Source organism: Leptidea sinapis, chromosome 1, assembly GCF_905404315.1.
Source record: "Leptidea sinapis chromosome 1, ilLepSina1.1, whole genome shotgun sequence".
NCBI lineage: Eukaryota > Metazoa > Arthropoda > Insecta > Lepidoptera > Pieridae > Leptidea > Leptidea sinapis.
In genome coordinates, this window is record NC_066265.1 from 7,666,281 (window position 1) to 7,686,079 (window position 19,799).

Sequence of the window (19,799 nt, forward strand, 5' to 3'; positions counted from 1 at the left end):
GCGCACACCGACACCTGAATTCTACATCGTGAAGTTAGTTAGGTGGCATAGAAATCGATAACTATGTTCAAGTTCTATATTCTAGTATTTTTATATTTAGAATACGTGTTTCGTAACAATACAATTAAACAGCGTAAATAAATAAATATTATTTTGGTGTTTTTATTAAATCAATTTCATATACGACGGTGATAGTATTTACTAGTAATTTATTAGTATATATATATTGAATATTAGTGATAAAACTGATTTGAATAAACTGTTTTGAGTGCATTTATAGATTTGAGGTTAATTGGCGGCATGTATAATGTATTTACATCGTTAATTAAAACATTTACATTATAAATTCTAAAAAAATTGTTTTTCGTTTTGTTTTATTTCTGTTATATTAACAAATTTTATATATAAATAAAAATAATAAAAATTATTCTATACTTGTTTATATTAACCTTAAATGCTGAGTGTTTATACTATCTTTGATCTTAACAATTTGTTAAAATTTGATTTATTTTTCCACTCGCCAAAGAAGTTAACTTCTAACGTGTGTACACACACTCGTTTTTGTACCTTTTTAATCAGGTCACTTGCAACAAAAACTAATAGATTTGATTATATTTTTTCCGAGAATAAATCGACATTTCACATCACTATTGTAATATGTCAAAACGGCTATCACAGCGTGCCGTTAGTATAGGTTATTAATAGCGCGAATTGCCCTTTCCTGCAGCACCAATATTATATTAATATTGGCAGCGTTCCCCATAGGACATTATACTATGGAAATACTCGTAACTAAAGCATACTAGTCGCACCGTTTTTCCTTATGTCAGTTAATTATCTAATCTTTTTAACCGCGTGTGCTGCAGAACTAAGTCTGTTCGCCAATCCTTCAATATGGGTGCCCCTTTTTTTTTTGAATCCATAGTAATGCCAAGAAATATAGCAGATTCCACCTGTTTTATCACCTCTCCGTTTAACAAAACACTTGCATAATTTTTTACATTTGGTACGGTATAGGTCACATCGACCTTCTGAATTCTATTATTTAGATATGAAATCAGAAGATCGAGCGCAGTTCCTTTATGCCATAGTGACATAGCTTCCTGGCCAGCGTTGAATGTTGAACACAATCAAAAGCCTTGGATAAATCACAGAAGATGCCAAGTGCATTCTGCGATTTCTCCCAGGAATCAAAAATATTCTTGATAAGCTCAACACCTGCATCCGTTGTTGAACTTCCCCTAGTAAAGCCAAATTGTTTCAAATGAAGTAACTAAGAGAAGAGAGTAAAAGTTAAAGTAAGTAAGCATTTGGCTTAAAATTATTTTTTCAAAAATTTTACTAAGGGTCGGCAAAACCGACACACGACGATAGTTATTCGGGTCAGAAGAGCATTCCGACTTAAATATTGGTGTAATTTTACTATTTTTCAGAAGGTCAGGAAACACGCCACGATTAATACAATTATTAAAGACTATTGCAAGATATGGTGCTATGACATCAATTATTGAACTTATTATTTTAAGAGAATTGCCCCATATATCAGCAGATTTTTTCATGTCTAGAGATTTAAAAGTTTTAATTATTTCCCCAGGGCTCACAAAACTAAAATTTAAACTTTGTTGACATTCTATTTTCCAGAAGAAGTGACTCAGCAAAAATTATCATATCATTTAATTTAGTTAATTCGGAAACCCATGTTGAATCGATTAAAGCTGATATGATATTTTTATTCAATAATGGCAATTGTTAATTTTATTAATTGATGATGATTTTTCATTTTTTACTTACATTTATTGGTTGATAGGTTGAAATTGATATGATATTTTTTTATTTAATAATATTTATTGTATGGAATGGAATGAAATGGTTTATTTTAAATATTAGTTAAATTTATTGGTTGACAGTTATATTCATCATCTCTAGTGTCAATGTTCTAAGTCATTTTTTAATTTGATTGGTCATTACTCATTGGTTTGAAGTTACAAACATTTCAATTTTCAAATGGGTACGAGCGACGGTTAGATATAAATATTCGAAATTTTATTAATTGATCTAGGAATCTAAGAGTGTTTTTTTAACGTTCATATTTTTAATACATCCATAATATAGAAGAAAAAACATGGGTAAGGTTGCTATAATAATTACTTAGGTATTATGTATGTACTGTTATTGCTACCGAGCTGAAGCATCTATTTTTTACATTTAGTTCATATTTATTGTTCAAATATTGTAAATACAATGTTCAGTATTATTATTGTTAGTATTAATTAAGCTACAGTTATTATGTATAAGTGTTTTTTTTTTTAATTTAAGGTTGCTCTTGCGTAAGGTCAGTTTTAATTTCTTTTTGTAATGGATATATTTTTGTTGTTGAGAGTTTTCGATATTCTTGCATAGAAGAAATTCAAAGCTTAGGTTACAAAGCTAAATACTGTATGTACTACATGAGTCATCATGCTATGAAAGTAACATAAATTATCTTGTGTTTGTTATCTTTCTAAAGGCGTACCTGTGCAATAGAACTGAGTATCTGCTAGTTTGCAATAAAGAAGATGTGGATTATTTTTACTGAGAATATAAAAGCATCAAAGACTTTGAATAAAATCTTTTCTATCTACTGATATAAAAGCTTTATGGAAAAATAAGTCCTATAATGATTTTCATAGCACACATCTCACAATAAGTTTTTAATAAGTTGTTGTATCAGGCAGGCAATATTTTTATGACCTTTAGAAACAATTACATATGGTACACACTAGTCTAAGTCAGGAAGCACTACTGACCTTAACTACAATCCTTGTAATTATTATGACAGGTACTCACAAAATATATTTTATTAAATTTATGCCAATTATGTCACAAGGCAATTCCAGTCTGTACTGGTTCATAATAGATTTTTTTAAAACTTTTATAATCGGAATATTGGCATACAATTAATAAAATATATATTGTGAGTACCCATCATTATAATTACAATGTTTAAGTTTAGTGACGATAAATGTTTAAAAAGATAAACTATCATCCTGTTTGTGTGTTACTAAGGAATTGTAAAATTATTGAAAAGTTTGTCAAGCCAAATACTTTCATACTTTAGCTCTCATCAGTTGCTTCACTTGAAACAATTTAATAATTAAAAACATGAAAAAATATTAGGGGTTACAAATAGAAATAAAAGCTATCCTATACCTCAAGTTGTTTATTTTACTTATTTTTATGTGTAAGGCCACACTGTTCACAAGTTACAATATATTTTTTTTAAGTATGTTGGTTTACATAATTGACATTTTGACGACCTGTATAGCCGAGTGGTTAGCGATCCTACCTACTAAGCTAGAGGTCCCGGGTTCAAATCCCGGTAGGTGCAAGCATTTATATGATGAATATGGATGTTTGTTTCCGAGTCATGGATGTTTAAATGTATTTATGTATGTTTATATGTATTTATGTAAGTTTAAGTAAGTATATTGTATTAAATATATAATTGTCTTGTAACCCATAACACAGGCTATATATGCTTAACTTGGAGCAAGATAATTTGTGTAAAAAGTGTGTCAATATTAAAAAAAAATAATAATAATTAAACAATTAAATCTTACTCATAACTCAAACATAACTTGTTACAACAAGTCCAAGTGACAACAATCTGTATATTGTTAATTATTAAGTTTAGTTTAAAGTAAACAGCCAATATTTGGATAAGTAATGTGGAAAAGGATTTAAATTTTCAGACCCTTTCAATATCAATATATTTCTGAAGAATGTTGATAATCAAAACAACCAACCAACTAACCAAAATCAACATAAAAGAAAACCAGAACAGTTTGAAAGTGTGGCTGGCGGGGTAAGCCTCTGTTTAAAATTTGGTAAATTTGAAATAATTACTTATGGGTACATTCAGTAAGAACTTAAATACTTTTATTTTGCAGGTTAAAGTTCGTCGCGAATTAAAAAAAAGGGAAAGGAAAAGTATTCGTTTGGTGGCTTTTGATACTATAAGAGATATACCAAAAGCTGAAAGTAACTTACCAGTTATAAAGCAGGAAGATAAAGCTGAACAAAGGAGGTTACAATTAGAGATATGGAAGATGGAGAAGGAGAAGAAGAAAAGAGAAGCTGCAGCACTGAAGAAGAAGCCATTTATTGTGGGAATTGCTCATGGTCCTATTAAAGTTCAGTCTATACCTCCTCTAAGGGCTATACCCAGTACATCTGGAAGGGTCACCAGATCGCAAACTGTACAGAGTAATAAGTTACAGACGAAAAAATTGTCACAAAATGCCTCTTCATTTGCCCCAAAAAATGCAGGTTTTAACCCAAATATAGATCATTTAGAGGCATCAAAATTTCAACTATCCATAATAGACAAAACTCAAAAACAATTAAAGCTAGAGCCAAAACAAACTGAGGAAAAAGTTCAAACACAAAAACTGACAATCAAGGCAGAAAAACCAAATAAATTATGTAGAATAAAAGGCATTTCTGAGCCACCATTAAAAACCGTCAAAGGAAAAATATCACAAAAGCCACTATCAAGTAATAATGTAAAAAATACAATTCCTAAATGTGAGTCTAGTTCGGAAGAAAAGCTCAGATCACCAAAGAATGATGTAGTAAAGACCCCTGAAAACAAGATTGGAGAGGCTATAAAAATTAGTCCATATGTTACTGTGTCAAGGGGTAAGGAAAATGCTCGCAAAGAAATGAAAAAGAAAATTGAAGAAGGTATTTTTTTTATTGTTAGATTTTTGCATTAGTTTTACCATTTAATATTTTGGGAAGTTTCATGGGAAACAACATTTTAATAGAATAATTTACAAAATGCTAAAAGAAATTAAATGGCTTTCTTAACATTTAAGGACTTTTAGATGATGATTACAATGATTTGGGAAGTGTGGAACACTTCAAAAACCAGTTAAATTCAGAAATTAAGAGAATCACTGAGATGTGTAATACCTGGGAGAAGATATCAATGCAGGGTGTGCTGCCTGATGCTGTTGAAGTATGTATATATCCTTTATTTAATAATATAATATATTATTATTAACAAAGTAGTAAAAGCATAGAAAACTATTGTGGTAGCCAAAGATCTAACCATATGTTGTGGCCTGGGCAGTACTGCCCCCACATCTATTGCTGATGTAGATGTTCATTCTCAGTTGCATCTTAAGTCCCATAGAGACGGGCACAGGTATATCAGCTTAATGCTGTAAATTACTTTGTGATGTGGCAAGAGACAGTCACTGGTATCTGAATATATGGATATATATATATGGATTTCATGGTGGCAACCTATAATATGAGGAGAAAGAAAGCACATACTCAATATCAGCCATTGATTAAAGACAGTGTGTGCTTAAAGTGTGTCTCATAGTAAGTTCATAGTTTGACATACAACAATTTATCTTGTTTTATATTTATAAAGTACTAGCTGACCCGGCAAATGTTGTTTTGCCAAATAAAGTATAATTCACGCGATAGTTTTATAAGTAATAAAATATTGCCTATGTTATAGCCTGTACATCATTTTGTTCTATTGTCAATAGTTTTTGCAGCGCACGCAAAAATAGGTTTTCGATTTTACACCTTGTGTTACAAAATAGCAATTTTATTACGGATCCCTCATTTTGAAAAAAAAACATAGCCTATAGCCTTCCTCGATAAATGGACTACCCAACACTGAAAGAATCATTCAAATCGGACCAGTAGTACCAGAGATTAGCGCGTTCAAACAAACAAACAAACAAACACTGCAGCTTTATAATATTAGTATAGATTAATTACAATATATAGGTATACACTACACTACACACTAAATAATTTACTTCTTTAAAACCTACATTTGTTTTAAATATCTGCATCTAATTGTTTACATACCTCTCAATAGTTCAACAGTGCAATTGTGTTTGTTAACTGAATAATTTGTATGCTAAGGCTATTTTGTATGATAAATATAGATAGAGTAGAATACAGTAGTAGTTTACAAGTTTATTTCTATTTCTAATGTTAATATTATTATAATCACGACTACTAGGTTATTCGCTAATGTGCTTATTTACATATTTATAGGGGACTATCAGTATTTTTTTCTGGAAGAGTAGGACACATGAGCTACCGGATCGCCTGATTTTAAGTGATCACCCCCACCTACATTGTTCTGCAACACCAGAGGACATCTCACGTTGCCGGCCTTTTAGAAGAGTGTGCAGTTTTTTGTAGGGAACCATGCCATAAGGTCCTGGAAACACTGCTGAGGCTCATTACCTGGGAAAAACTTAAAAACCGCATGCATATATGTAGAGAAACGCCACACATCCACATGATGGGTATGATATCCAAGTTTGTGGTGTGTCGTGCGAATGTAGGATTCGGCGGCAGGAATCAGGTCAAACAGCTGTTTGGAATATTCTCCGTAATAAATGCGGTGGAAAATACAATGACGCGACGTCTCTACGCAATGCAATATGATCTAGTCGTTCACAGAGAACTGGATTCCTGGTAAGCAGCTCTGCGTTGCACGCGGTCAAATAGTTCGAGCTGATACTGGGGTGCGTCAGATCAGAGATGACCTCGCGTCGTAATCCTCATTGCTGAGGGTCGTGATTTCTCTGAGGATTCAACTTTTTGACAAAAGTTCGCCATCTGTGTCTGTCTTTGGCTACATGCAGTGCGTCATGAAGTCCGGTGTCCAGAGAAGTGCGGATTAGGGCTGCGACCTCTGGGGCGTTGTCCGTCTACCTTCCCAGTAACCATCAGTTGTTCGAGGTTGTGGCCATATTTTCTGGCGATATGTCCAAAGAACTCTCTACTGGGGAGGAGTACTCTTCTACAAAGATTCTACTGAGGTTGACATCACAACTCAAAGGCATCAATCTGATCTCTGTCGGCCTTCTTTAGTGTCCAAGTCTCAGCCCCATAGCTAGATGACCAGAGATGATAGCAATACTCTAAATGTCACTGGACTTGCACTTTGTAGACGCTATTTTGGCCGGCTTGAAGTATTTGTCTTGCTCTATTTATGACATGTATATTTCTCATAATTTTTCTTGTAATGATCCTTTTGGATTAATTCTTCTTCTGCAGCAGAAAAATCGTATAAATTTCGTCTACATTGCCGCGTAACAATGTGAGTTGATGTTCCAGTCCGCGATTCTGGGTGCGGTGGGTCAGGGTCGTCTGCTCGTGTCGCAGAAGATGCAGCAGTTCGCGGGACTGGTGGCGCGCTGCGAGCAGCCGGACCCTCGCCACCCGCTGGTCACCGCGGCCGACCTTCATGGATTCTGGGACATGCTTTTTATGCAGGTGAGAAATTGTTCGGGTGTGGGGGACCAGTGGGAAGCTCTTTTGCACAGGAAGCTGGCTAGATTATGGGTACCACAACGGCGCCTGTTTTTGCCGTGAAGCAGTAATGTGTAAACATTACTGTGTTTTGGTCTTTGGTAAGGGTGCCGTAGCTAGTGAAATTGCTGGGCAAACGAGACTTAACATCTTATGTCTCAAGGTGACGAGCGCAATTGTAGTGCCGCTTAGAATTTTTGGATTTTTCAAGAATCCTGAGCGGCACTGCATTGTAATGGGTAGGACGTATCAATTACCATCATCTGAACGTCCTGCTCGTCTCGTCCCTTATTTTCATAAAAAAAAGTAACATTAAATGGGCGCAACTCGCGTGCTTAATCACCATATCCTAAATAAATATAAATAAATACAATAGATATGAGAAAAAATTTTAAGGTTTCATTTTTTTTAACTAGCTCCTTATCCACTATTTCTCAATTTTCAAACTCTGCTCATTTTCTCTACTTTTAAACATTTTGAAAAGCTTATTTTAACGGTGCGGCATGTTAAAAGGAACAATTCGTCCGTCCGTCTGTCTGTCAAGACCCTTTATCTCGAGAGTGCGAGGTATCAAGAGGATATACTCAGGTCTACACAGTATCTTGAAGTTGTGAAAAAATTAAACTTCCAAACTACATAAAAAAAAGATATACAGGGTCGTTCAGGATTCAAAAAACTTAATTACTTACATACCGATACTACTCAAATAACAAGAACAAAATTCGAAATATATTTAATATTTCAGTCAATTCATTCCGACATTCCGACACAGAACCACGTATAAGAAATCATTTATAGTGATAAAAAAACCGTGTGGTGTCGTGGAACAACGGATAGGAACGAAGTTCCTTATTATAAAAATATTAGTTTAAAGTTCTATTCGAGGTATAAAGAAAATTAATTAATTATTCGGGTATATATTTTTTTATGACGTTTTTATTGATAAAAATAAAAAACTATGTTACAAAAGTTATCAACTTTATTATTTTATTTACAATGATTTATAATATATATATAATATACAAAGAAACAGCTATTTATATGTATAATAATAATTAAGCCTAATTATGTTTTGAACAATATGTTATGTTTTTAAAGTGATAATCCTCACTTCTAGGATTAATACACAAATAAAATTTGAAAAACAAAATTTTTATGAACGATGCGGGATTCGAACCCACGACCTCCGGTGTGCCATGCCGGTGCTTTAACCAACTGAGCTAACCGTTCGTGTACCGCCTCGTTATAAAATTCTGTTTGCTTTGTTCAACTCTCAGGTTGTGGCTTCATCTACAGGATCTACTTTACAGTTGATAACCTGCTCAACCCCAATATTTGCATATTAGGAAATTGACTTGAGATGTCGCTCTTGTAAATCTAAACAATATGTTATGTTTTTCAAAGTCATAACCCTCACTTCTTCCTAGATTAATACACAAATAAAATTTGAAAAACAATTTTTTTATGAACGATGCGGGATTCGAATCCACGACCTCCGGTTAGCTCAGTTGGTTAGAGCACCGGCACGGAACGCCGGAGGTCGTGGGTTCGAATCCCGCATCGTTCATAAAAAATGTTGTTTGTCAAATTTTATTTGTGTAATTATGTTTTAATAAATTATTTTATAAATAATTAACCGGGAAAAAACGTCCGTAACGTAAGATTTTTATTATTTATGTATAGTCTTTGTATAATGGCTATACAGTGTCTAATGTTATAGTCTACGTGATGATTGTTATAATTATTATATCATTCGATAATTACACCGTCTAGTGGTCAAAAGTGGAACCATCCGATCATTATTACTATGTTAATTAAACGCATGGATGCTATGTATAGGTGTATACTTCCACTATATTTATTTATTTATTAATTAGGAAGCCAACGTGCATACAACTATCTTAATCTATAGATACATTTAAAAATTTTTTTATAATGTTGTATACTCCACTTACAGGCTAACTCGACATGCTTAATAGTATTATATACATCCTTTGTTAAACTAAAACTTTTGAAAACAATTTTTGATAAAATTTTTACAAATTAAAGCCACAAGCAAAAGGCTGAATATATGCTTACTCTTTACAGCATACATACATATATACACACACACTAACGTTTCATGATCTAAAGCGTGGCTTGTGTTCGTGTTATTTTGTGAATTAATTTCATAGAAAACATTTTAAATGATGGAAAGCGAATTGAATGCAGTAATAGAAAATGATACAGTGACAGAATTAGTGATTGATAATCTATATATATAAAAGTGAATTGATGTTCGTTAGTCTCGCTAAAACTCGAGAACGGCTGGACCGATTTGGCTAATTTTGGTCTTGAATTATTTGTGGAAGTCCAGAGAAGGTTTAAAAGGTAAATAAATATGAAAGTGTTCGGAATTAAATAAAAACAACAGTTTTGTTTTTCCTTTGTTGTGTCCCCCGTCGTCCGATATTTGTTTTGTATGGACATATTTTCTATGAGAGAATTTATTGACGCACGGTTTGACAGTTCTGCTGTGAAACAATTTCATTACAACAACAGGGTGCACATTTTACGAAAATATAATTCTTGATGTTATGATATATTATTGACAAATTAATAAAAAACATTATTTTATTTATTATATACAGAACAAGTCGGGTCAACTAGTTGTATATAAAGTCACTCAATACTATGTTAGTATAATTATAAAATTTATTTAAAACATTTCACATATAAGCAACACGTGTTTTATTTTTGTGGTTGTATGTGTACCTATAATTCATTTACGATTTTTTTTATTGCTTTTTATATAAAATTCATTATTTTATTTGTTATGTTATTCATGTTGCATTAATTAATCAGCAATATATTGTCGCGTAGCAACACTGCGACCTACATGAAGAGAATTGTTAAACTTTATTTCTTACGTTACGGACGTTTTTTCCCGTTTAGGGTACCCCTCCGCATCGTCGCATAAGGAACTCCGTTCCAAAAATGCATAATTTTGATTAGATTTGCTTCTGTGTTGCCACTAAGTAATAATTTCCACAGGTTGAGAACATTGACATACGTTTCAAAGAGTTAGAAGAAATGAAAGCTCGGGGCTGGTTAGCGAAGGAGCCGCAGAAGGTAATGCTAAAGAAGAAGGTGACGACCACCGTAGCGGCTGACAAGCCCGCAGCCACCAGCAGGATCCGGGATATGATAGCAGGTGTGTTTTTATTAACAATTTGTTATTTTAAAGTGATATATCTCACTACTGGGGTTATTTATACAAATTAAATTTGTAACAAAAATCTATGGACGATGCGGGAATTAATCGGACGTTTGGTTCAGTTGTTAAGAGCGCACGGACGGAACCCGGCGCGGGTTCGAGAAATGTAGATTCTTATCAAAAACGATAAAACATAAAAATAATGGCAATCAATCAAGTTATCCTCATTACAACGCATTGTAATCTGCAGGGCGTTTCACTTACGATCAAGCAAAAGTCTTGATCGTCACATCGCTTCTTCTCTTAAAAAAGATCATACATAAAACATCAAAATAAAGGCTGGTTTTGTATTGGATTTTTGTTGTTGGTTGATAAATTTACTTTTTTTATTTTTTTTTTGCAGCCGCAAGAAGAGCTAAGAAGGAGCAACAAGTAAAACAAGCAGATGGACCTGAGCGAGATGCGGACAGCGGGACCAAGACCTTCGACGCCGGGTTCTTTTGTGTTCTGTCTCCAGTGCGAGTAGCGCCGGCACCTGCCACGCCTCGCCCGCAGCGTGTATTGAACGAGGAATACTTCCCTTCCAGTGACACCAAGAATTCTTCAAGGGTAAGTATTCCGATTGGAATGTAAAGCTGCTCATGTATTAGCTCACCATTTAGATTGTGTTTTAAAGGCGTAGTCCCGGACTCATGGAAGTCAGTCCTTGTCCATCCGATCCAAAAAAAAGGAGACAGTTCGGATCCGGGAAACTGCATAATTATAGATATGAACTCCCTTTTCAAGAAAATCATGGAGACCATAACTAACCGCGAGCTCTTGGTGTACATAGAAGGTCACCAGTCGATCAACGGCCGGTAGTACGGCTTTCTCATGGTCGGTCAGAAGGCGATCTTATGGTATAACTAACACATAGATATAAGCGACGGCTTTCGAAAGTAGTAATAAGGCCTGGTATTTATCCAGATCTAGCGAAGGCCTTTGATCGTGTATGGCACAAGGCGCTTCTCTTAAAACTTCCATCATTTGGGATTCCCGAGAGTTAATGCAAGTGGACCTCCAGCTTCCGAACTGGGCGCAGCAGACAAGTCGTTGTTGACAGCTATTGCTCGAACCCGAAGCACGTGAACGCTGGAGTGTCACAAAACTGTGTGGTATTTCCTTAACTGTTTCTACTGCATATCAATGATATGTTGATGTGGAGATGATTGCTATGCAAACTCAAATACAATTCTCACCTTTCTATACGGCGCGAGAAGCTCTCTTCTGCAGCGTAAAGACTGTATTAATGTCGGCACCATCCACCCCTAGCAAAGTTTTACAATCGTCTACCTGGTCGAACAACTCTATATATAAAATAAAATAATTTTCAACAATCGCACATACACACGGTTATATAGCAACACCATGTTGGACGAAGCTAAAACTCCAGCGAGGCCTTCTACTTCATCAGACACGACCTTCAGTAATAAAGAAAACGACCAATAGGAGGCTCCTTAGCACATGATATTCTGATTTCGGGAGAGGAAAACACATTTACGTATTTAGACCCTCAAAACGGGGCTTAAATGACGGGCTCGGGTGAAAATATCTACTACCGACTTAAAGCCCCCTAAAAGCCTCTTTTACTGAAGCCGGGCGAGAGCAAAAAAAATATGTCATAAGTGGGCTTCAATCCCATGCCCTCTCAAAAAACCCTCGAGAGGACCATAACAGCTCAGACCTATATTGTAGGATGGATTTCCTTGAGTCTTGGCGCCTTAGATCGCTCGGCCATCCTGACTTGTGATGTGCATTGTAAAATTATCGCACTAACTCTTATACAAGTTGTATGCCTAGTTAAAATTGTATTCGAAAGAGATATTCAGTTTTATGCAATAGGAATAAAAAAATATTATTTTTATTAGCATCGCGCTGCCTGATGATGGTCCCACAACGGCGCCTTGTTCCGCCTTCAAGACCTAGCGAGCAAGCACTGTTTATATTAATTTGTTTGAAGATAGACGAATCTTTGAGTACGAGTGCAATCATGCCGCTCAGAACTTTACATTCTGTAGTGATCACTTGATATATGATATGTATTGCCTATTTTGATAGTCACGTGACTTGTCATACAAAAAAGAACAATAACTTATCATAATATTATGTTTTGCGCACAGATGTCGATGGCGATGATGCGCGCTTCGTTCATTAGCCGCGGCTGCAAGGACGATGCCATAGTTGCTGATGAACCTCAGGTGAGCCACGTCGTACTCCTGCCGATGATGCGAACAGATTTTCATCACAAGCAAATTTAAAATAAAAAAAAACATTTTAGTCATATTATAACTTGTCGTAGTTTTCAGGGACATTTTTACATTTCTACATCTGGATATCTGACAACCAAACCGTAGAATGACCTTACGTTCGTGGTATAACCAGGTCGATACGACAATCTTTTTCATTTAATGAACTTACCCCTTCCGGTGCTGCACGAGAGTGTGGTCGCGGTGATCTCTTAGTATCAGGTAACTGGTACGTTTGTTTGTCCTTGTTAACGCCACTATCTATCCTTTTCCTTCTTCTATCACGCTCTCTCTCTCTCTCTCCCCACTACGCTGTACCGCGCTATTTGCAAGGACGGAACCATCTTCGCCGATGCCTTCACCTCCTCCCCTCAATAAGTCGTAAGTAGGCTATTCTTTACTTTGTGAAGACCCTAATTATAAACGTGTAAAATAATTTAAAACAGGAACATATTATAAGCAATACTAGAGGAATAAAATTAAAAAATATGTTTTCAGGAGGATCTCATACAGTTCACCCCAGTAAACTTAAAGGCCACACCTGGAAGAAGCATATTAAAATCAGGCAACACTACAAAAGCTAACAGATCATTGAAGTGTGTTCTATTTGATAGTTCCGACAATGATCTGCTTCAGCAGTCCATCGATGCTGACATTAGCGGGGTGAAGGTGTTGGCCAATACATCTATTGATAATGAAAAAGAAAATATCTGCACGAGGAAGAGCAAGCCGCGGTTGGAGAGACAAAATGCTGTATCCAGCCCTGTTATGACGAGAAGCAGAAGGAAAAGTCAGCAATTAGTGAATGAAGAAGATGTCTTCAGAGAAATGGAAAATACTCCATCGCGAACACCGCGCCGTTCGTCAAGAAGAAAGTGAGTTGTGCTACTTGGAGAGACATTAGACAGTTCTACGTCTCGAGATGAAGACGGACTAAAGTTCGTCTTTTTTATTATGTAAGTTACTTTAGAAACATGTTTTAAAATTGTGTGATATTTGTGTTGATAATCAATACTGGCCATAGCCATGTCAATTACTGTGCTAGTGATAAGATATTTTGTATGGAGTAATCATGATGTAATCTTATGTGAAATTATAGAAATATTAACTCACTACACAGAACAACGATTGGTGCGATAATGAAAGGATAGCGAAGCCCCCCTCCTGCCGGCGCTGTCTGAAGTCGTACCGATTCGGTCCATTGCGAACTGGTACTCGTGCCCGACCAGCTCTTTTCTGTAGTCTGTATTTTACTTACGTAGAACTAAGCTGAGTGTAAGCTTAATATAATGTTTGATTTAGTTACTACTTATTGCCATTTGACAGCTGAAATTATGCTGAGCTTAACAAGTTCACACTTGGCTAAGTTTTACTTAAGTCCACAGAAAACGGTGACCTATAAGAATTTGATATTTGACTTCTATTTGAAACTAATACAAAAGTTAGTTATCCTTCAAGTCTCATAATATTCAACGTGTCAGTTGATACATCTTTTCCTTTGAACACTTCTACTGTCAATACTTAATTTTCTACTTGAGTTTTACATTTCTATTATTTATGTTTTAGTAATGGGGGTTAAAGCATGAAATCGCCGTTTTATTGTTATATGGACTTCGAATTGATATCGTTCTTAATTTAAAAATGTGCAGTATTCGATTATCGACTTTCAGTTGTCTTTTTTTATTCAGCTTAGACAAGAAGAAAGATGGATGATTTTTGAATACAAGTTCCTACGCGGAAACGGGAACGGGTCAGAAACAGCTCGCAATATCAATGTTGCGTTTGGAGAGGGGACTGCTAATGAACGCACCGTGCGATTTTGGTTGAAACGCTTTCGTGATGGAAACTTGGTGACACTCGTGAAACACAATGAATTGAAAGAGATGGTGGAGCCAACAATATTGACTCATTTGCGTCAAATTAATAAAATAAAAAAGTATGAAAAATTGTTGCCTCATGGTTTGACTGATCTGCAGAAAGAAATGCGTGTTGAAACTCGTGTTGTCATTTTGAATCGATACAGAAATGAAGGAATATTAGATCGAATTGTGACATGCGATGAAAAGTGGATTCTTTACTATAACCGTAAGCGAAAAATAGAATGGCCGACCCTAGTTCAAACACCGCAACGTGTTTAGGACACCCAAAGCTTACCAATAAAAAGATAATGGTAACACTGTTCGGTGGTCTCAGCGTGGTGTTATTCACTATAGCTTTCTCCGATCTGGTCAAGCAATAACGGCAGATATCTATTTAAAACCATTTCTCACTCTCCGTATTCGCCAGACGTTGCTCCAACGGACTACCTGTTCTCTTCAGAATTCAATTTTTTTCCTGATTTGGACAATTTTTTATGTGATAAAAACTTTTCTTCTTAGGAGGCAGTACAAAATGCTTTCACACAGTTTGTCGAATCTAGATCACCACAGTTCTATCGCAATGGCATGAATGACCTTACTATAAGTTGGTAATTATTTTGATTAAATAAATTTGTTAAAGTAAAAAAAAAGAAATTCAATTTTACAGTACAAATCGGCAATTTCATACTTTAACCCCTAATATTATGTATAATCTAAAGTACTTGTATATTATTAAAAGAGGCTCCACTTCTTCACATACCACTATTATGTGTGTATGGTCCTGATTAACCTTTCCACATCGGACGTGCCCGCAGGCACTGGAAATTCAAAAAACAAAGAGAGCGGCAGTGCCCCTTTTACCTCACCCAGTTTTCACCCTTATTTGGTGTACAAGATGGTTTATTTGTCTACGCAATTATGAACGAGTGAAGTCCGATACACATTTCGATCCGTTACGATTCAAGGCCACCAATATTCGACGTCATAGCTTTACGGACATAGCATTTTTGTGTTCACTTGTTCCCGGGCGGCGCAGCGAGCGGTCGTTATCAAGACTTTGCACGAAGATTGTTCTTTGTGGAGATTTTGGTTTTATTTTATAATGAACATATAATGTTCATTACAAAAACATAAAAGGAAATTAATAAAACAAGTAATTAACATTGAAAATCAACATTTATTTTAAAATATACCTATTTTTACACTTATTGTCGAATGAAAAGTCTGTGTGAAATAAAATAGAAACACAATATGAATAATTTATACATGGTCTTATAGCTTGTTTCAATAGCTTTCAGTGACAGTCACTTAAATCACCCTAGTTATAAGCATTTTATAACTACACGTAAAAAAATACGCACGGGGAAAACGCTGCGCGAGCGCCGAACGCTTGCCGATCTAAGGTGTACATCAAGCGGCGGAGCGCGCTGATCCGGAAAGGGGTACAAAGCCAAATTAATTTATTATTTATAATTTAATTAATGTATTATTTTATTGTCATTGGTCCTTGAATCTGGTGCAAATTACAATACGCTTATGTATGGTTATGGTTACATATTTGTATGTGCTCACACCTAAATGGACACAATTTGTACCTGAACTTTGATTGTCAAAAAAATCCATCCACCCATGGTAGAACCCAGCATTGAACCTTTATAATAAACCACCAAATGTTAAAAGGCATAAAAGACATTTATTTTCTCAAAATGGATTCCTTTAGTTAATTCTTTTTGATATCATTTCTAACACTACCACCGCTTCAGAAATAAATGGCACTAAAGCCAATAGAAAATAGTGACTAAGAATTAAACATTACTTTAACGAAACATTAATTGAGTATATGTCTCAAACTTAATTATTTTTGTGTTGGATATTAATTAATTTATTGGTATATCAACAATATGGGCCCCATAATATTTTATAATACATTTTATTGTAATACTAAATTAAATAACAATTGAAAAAAGGCGGATTTTTTTTTAAATGGAGCTCCTGGTTTATACTTTTTTAAACGAGAAAGTGTGACTATTTTGCTAAACGCGTCAAAATAAAATTGAATTATTTGTATTATTTTTAAAGTGGACATGTTAACATCTTATGATTTCTGACAAAAATATTTCACAATATAATGTTCCCTAAACAAAATGGCCGCCGCCAGCTAAAGCCAACTAATAAGTTTTGTCTTCAAAAGCGATGCGCTTTGTTTAATGGCTGTTATAGACAAGAGAAATTAATAATACAGCCGGTAGAAAATTTTCTTTGGTGTTTTTGTCTAGGGATACATAGAAGGTGGAAACGCTTGCCATGCTCACTTGTGCACTGGAGTTTATGGGAGGTTAAAAACTCAGTGAATTTTATATAGCTATAGAACTTCCTTTTCAAATAAAAAAAAAAGTTTTTTACATTGTTAAGCATTTATTTTTAGGTTTTTTTTTAAATAATAATGTCTATTAATTTCAATTCATCTTTTTGTAATAACCTCTTTGTTGTTACATAGATTAAATATAAGATTGGTAACTGTAGTGCCCTAGTTTGTGACATGCGAATGATTTTGAACCTTATATGGTAAGTCTTTAAATTGATTACTGAAATATGTCCTGAGAGTAAAATTAATTAGGAAACTGTTGTCTTTTCATTACGATAATGTTAATTATATAATTGTTACTAAAGATTGTCGTATAATATTTTGTGTTTGTATTTTCATTGGGATTTTAATAAATAAGAATTTATGTTTTAAGGCTGTGTAATATATTTGTATTTCAAACCTATTGAGACATTTAACATAATAGTAATTTAAGTCTTGAAGTTATTACACTATTATACTTAATAATTATTGTGTTTATATTTCAATTTTTATTGTTTATTTAATCACTTAATGATTTAATTTAATGTATGGCTACTTCGTAATATTGTCATGTAGACACTTGCGGAATTGTTGGCTAATTCTGTAATATGTCATTTTCATTGAATACTTTAATTAAATACTTTAGAAAACAATGTTTTTTATTAAAAATTAAATAAATAATATAAATAATGATTTATAGAATAATGGGGGGTTGGAAAAGTCTGGAAGCAGTGTCGTATGCCGGTTCCTCCGGTCGGCCTTTCCTCAAATATGTGTGAAGGGAACGATGGCTGGTCCATGCGTCAACTCGTGAACGAGTGGTGCTTGTGGTGCCAGGTCTACCTGTTATAGTTAAAAAATCATTGTATTTGTTGTATGCAAAAACTGATTGTGACAGTAATCACGACCACGAAGCATCCTTCCATTCCACCTTCGCATCGGATGTGTGGCGGTCCTCCACAGTGCGGTTTACAAGGAGCTTTCTTCCACGTACTACAAAGCTGTGGAATGAACTTACTTGTGCGTTGTTTCCGGGACGATACGACATGGGTACCTTCAAAAAAAGCGCGTACACCTTAAAGGCCGGCAACGCTCCTGTGATTCCTACAACAGGTGACCCGTACGGTCGTTTGTCCTCCTATTCCATAAAAAAAAAAATCTTTTCACAAACAATGGAATTCATGCTCTAAAGGTTGATGCATCCAATGTAGCATTATTTATATTTATACAGTTAATTCTTTATTACTTTTTATGAAATAATTTATATTATTCAAAGACGACCCATATATTGGATGCAACAACTTACAAACAATTTGTTATGTATATTACAGCCAGTGTAAAATGCTCTATTTGATTAAAAAGGGTGGCCGTTGAGTTTATTGTACGTTCTTCTCACGAGCTCAACTTTTTACGAACATAATATTATGATAAATTCAGTAATTAAAAGAAATATTTGTAGTGACAGATATCTGTCCTGACGTAGGGCAAGTCCGGTTTTGCCATCTCCAGATGGAAGCAAGCGGCATTTAGTAGATCGAAGCTCCCTTATAATACAGAAGGCCACAATGAATGTAGAGAAGGGTGGTTTAAAGACATAAAAGGCATTTATTGTCTCAAAATTGATTCCTTTAGAATTGTTTTTGATGTCATTTCTAATATACTAGATACTACCTACTGCCGCTTCGGAAACAAATGGCGCTCTGCGAGAGAAGAAGCGGCTCAAGAAACTCTCCCAGCATTCTTTTTTTAGCGCTCTTTTTAATAAAAAAATACAATATTGTACGGACATTGCTATTGCTATAAAATAATATAATTGCTACTAGAATTAGTTACAAGCAATCCCTTATTTCTAGTGTTATAATAATGAAAATCACTATTAAGAGCAAAAAGGTGGCGATTTTTGTGAACGTATATTAAATTTTCATAAATGTACTGACAATGAACAGTCATAATATTTATTTCTTTAATTTTTTCTTTGAAAGACTCTATAACCAAGCTGATATATAGCACGAACAGCTCTCTTTTGCAGAGCAAACACTATATCAATGAAAAAAAAGCCCGCTGAATTTGTTGCGCCCGTTCTCAGATCTGAGGCATTCTTTTTGGAATGGGTGGTAGTTTTTGACTTACAATATGTGATGTCACATCCTATTTTGAATAAAAATATTTGAATTTTGGGTACCTTCAAAAAAAGCGCATACACCTTTCTTAAAGGCCGGCAACGCTCCTGTGATTCATCTGGTGTTGCAAGAGAATGTGGGCGGCGGTGATCACTTAACACCAGGTGACCCGACACTCTCCCCAGTCCCGTCTTTTCGGGCTCCTACTCATAAGGCGCCGTCCCAATAATGGGATATCCCATCGTAAGTACATAAAATACCACACATGCTATGCTAAATATTGCTATCTCGAGGAAGATGATGCCAAACAATTCCTGAGTATAAATATTAGGAATCTCCGGAGCCACAAGTCACCTGCATTGTCTCTGCGGAGATTTTACTCAAAAGAAAAACTGAGACGCATAATCATTCCATAGAAGTACCGACAATAACTATAGAGAACAAAAGGTAACTCTTACAATTATGTATAATAATATTAATGTATACCTACATAACTCAAATGCCTTTGGATCGAAATATCGGCATCAAATTAATAAAATCTTCAGTACCCATTATAATAATTACAATATATTTATGTACAATAGAATACAATTTATTCTTCAAGAATATTGCAAAGTTTGTTACGCACGGTCTATCTTGTTTGAGGAATATATTAAA

The 19,799-nt window shown here is 34.8% G+C and overlaps 1 protein-coding gene and 1 non-coding gene across 3 annotated transcripts; one reads left to right on the plus strand and one right to left on the minus strand.

Moving 5' to 3' along the window:
- Window positions 1–1,996: 1,996 nt before the first annotated feature.
- Window positions 1,997–17,669, plus strand: LOC126968594 (disks large-associated protein 5). Of its 2 annotated transcripts, none has more exons than XM_050813639.1 (9): window positions 1,997–2,126; window positions 3,732–3,844; window positions 3,930–4,725; window positions 4,860–5,002; window positions 7,144–7,302; window positions 10,372–10,531; window positions 10,938–11,143; window positions 12,694–12,771; window positions 13,318–17,669. In XM_050813639.1, the coding sequence occupies exons 1-9, from the start codon at window positions 2,123–2,125 to the stop codon at window positions 13,696–13,698; spliced, it is 2,040 nt and encodes a 679-aa protein (XP_050669596.1). In that variant the 5' UTR covers window positions 1,997–2,122; the 3' UTR covers window positions 13,699–17,669. The 2 variants fall into 2 exon arrangements, with proteins under 2 accessions (XP_050669596.1, XP_050669658.1); XM_050813701.1 differs by having other exon boundaries at window positions 4,869–5,002.
- Window positions 8,495–8,568, minus strand: Trnaa-ggc (transfer RNA alanine (anticodon GGC)). The gene has a single exon. It is a non-coding gene; the product is annotated as a tRNA-Ala (tRNA).
- Window positions 17,670–19,799: the final 2,130 nt, after the last annotated feature.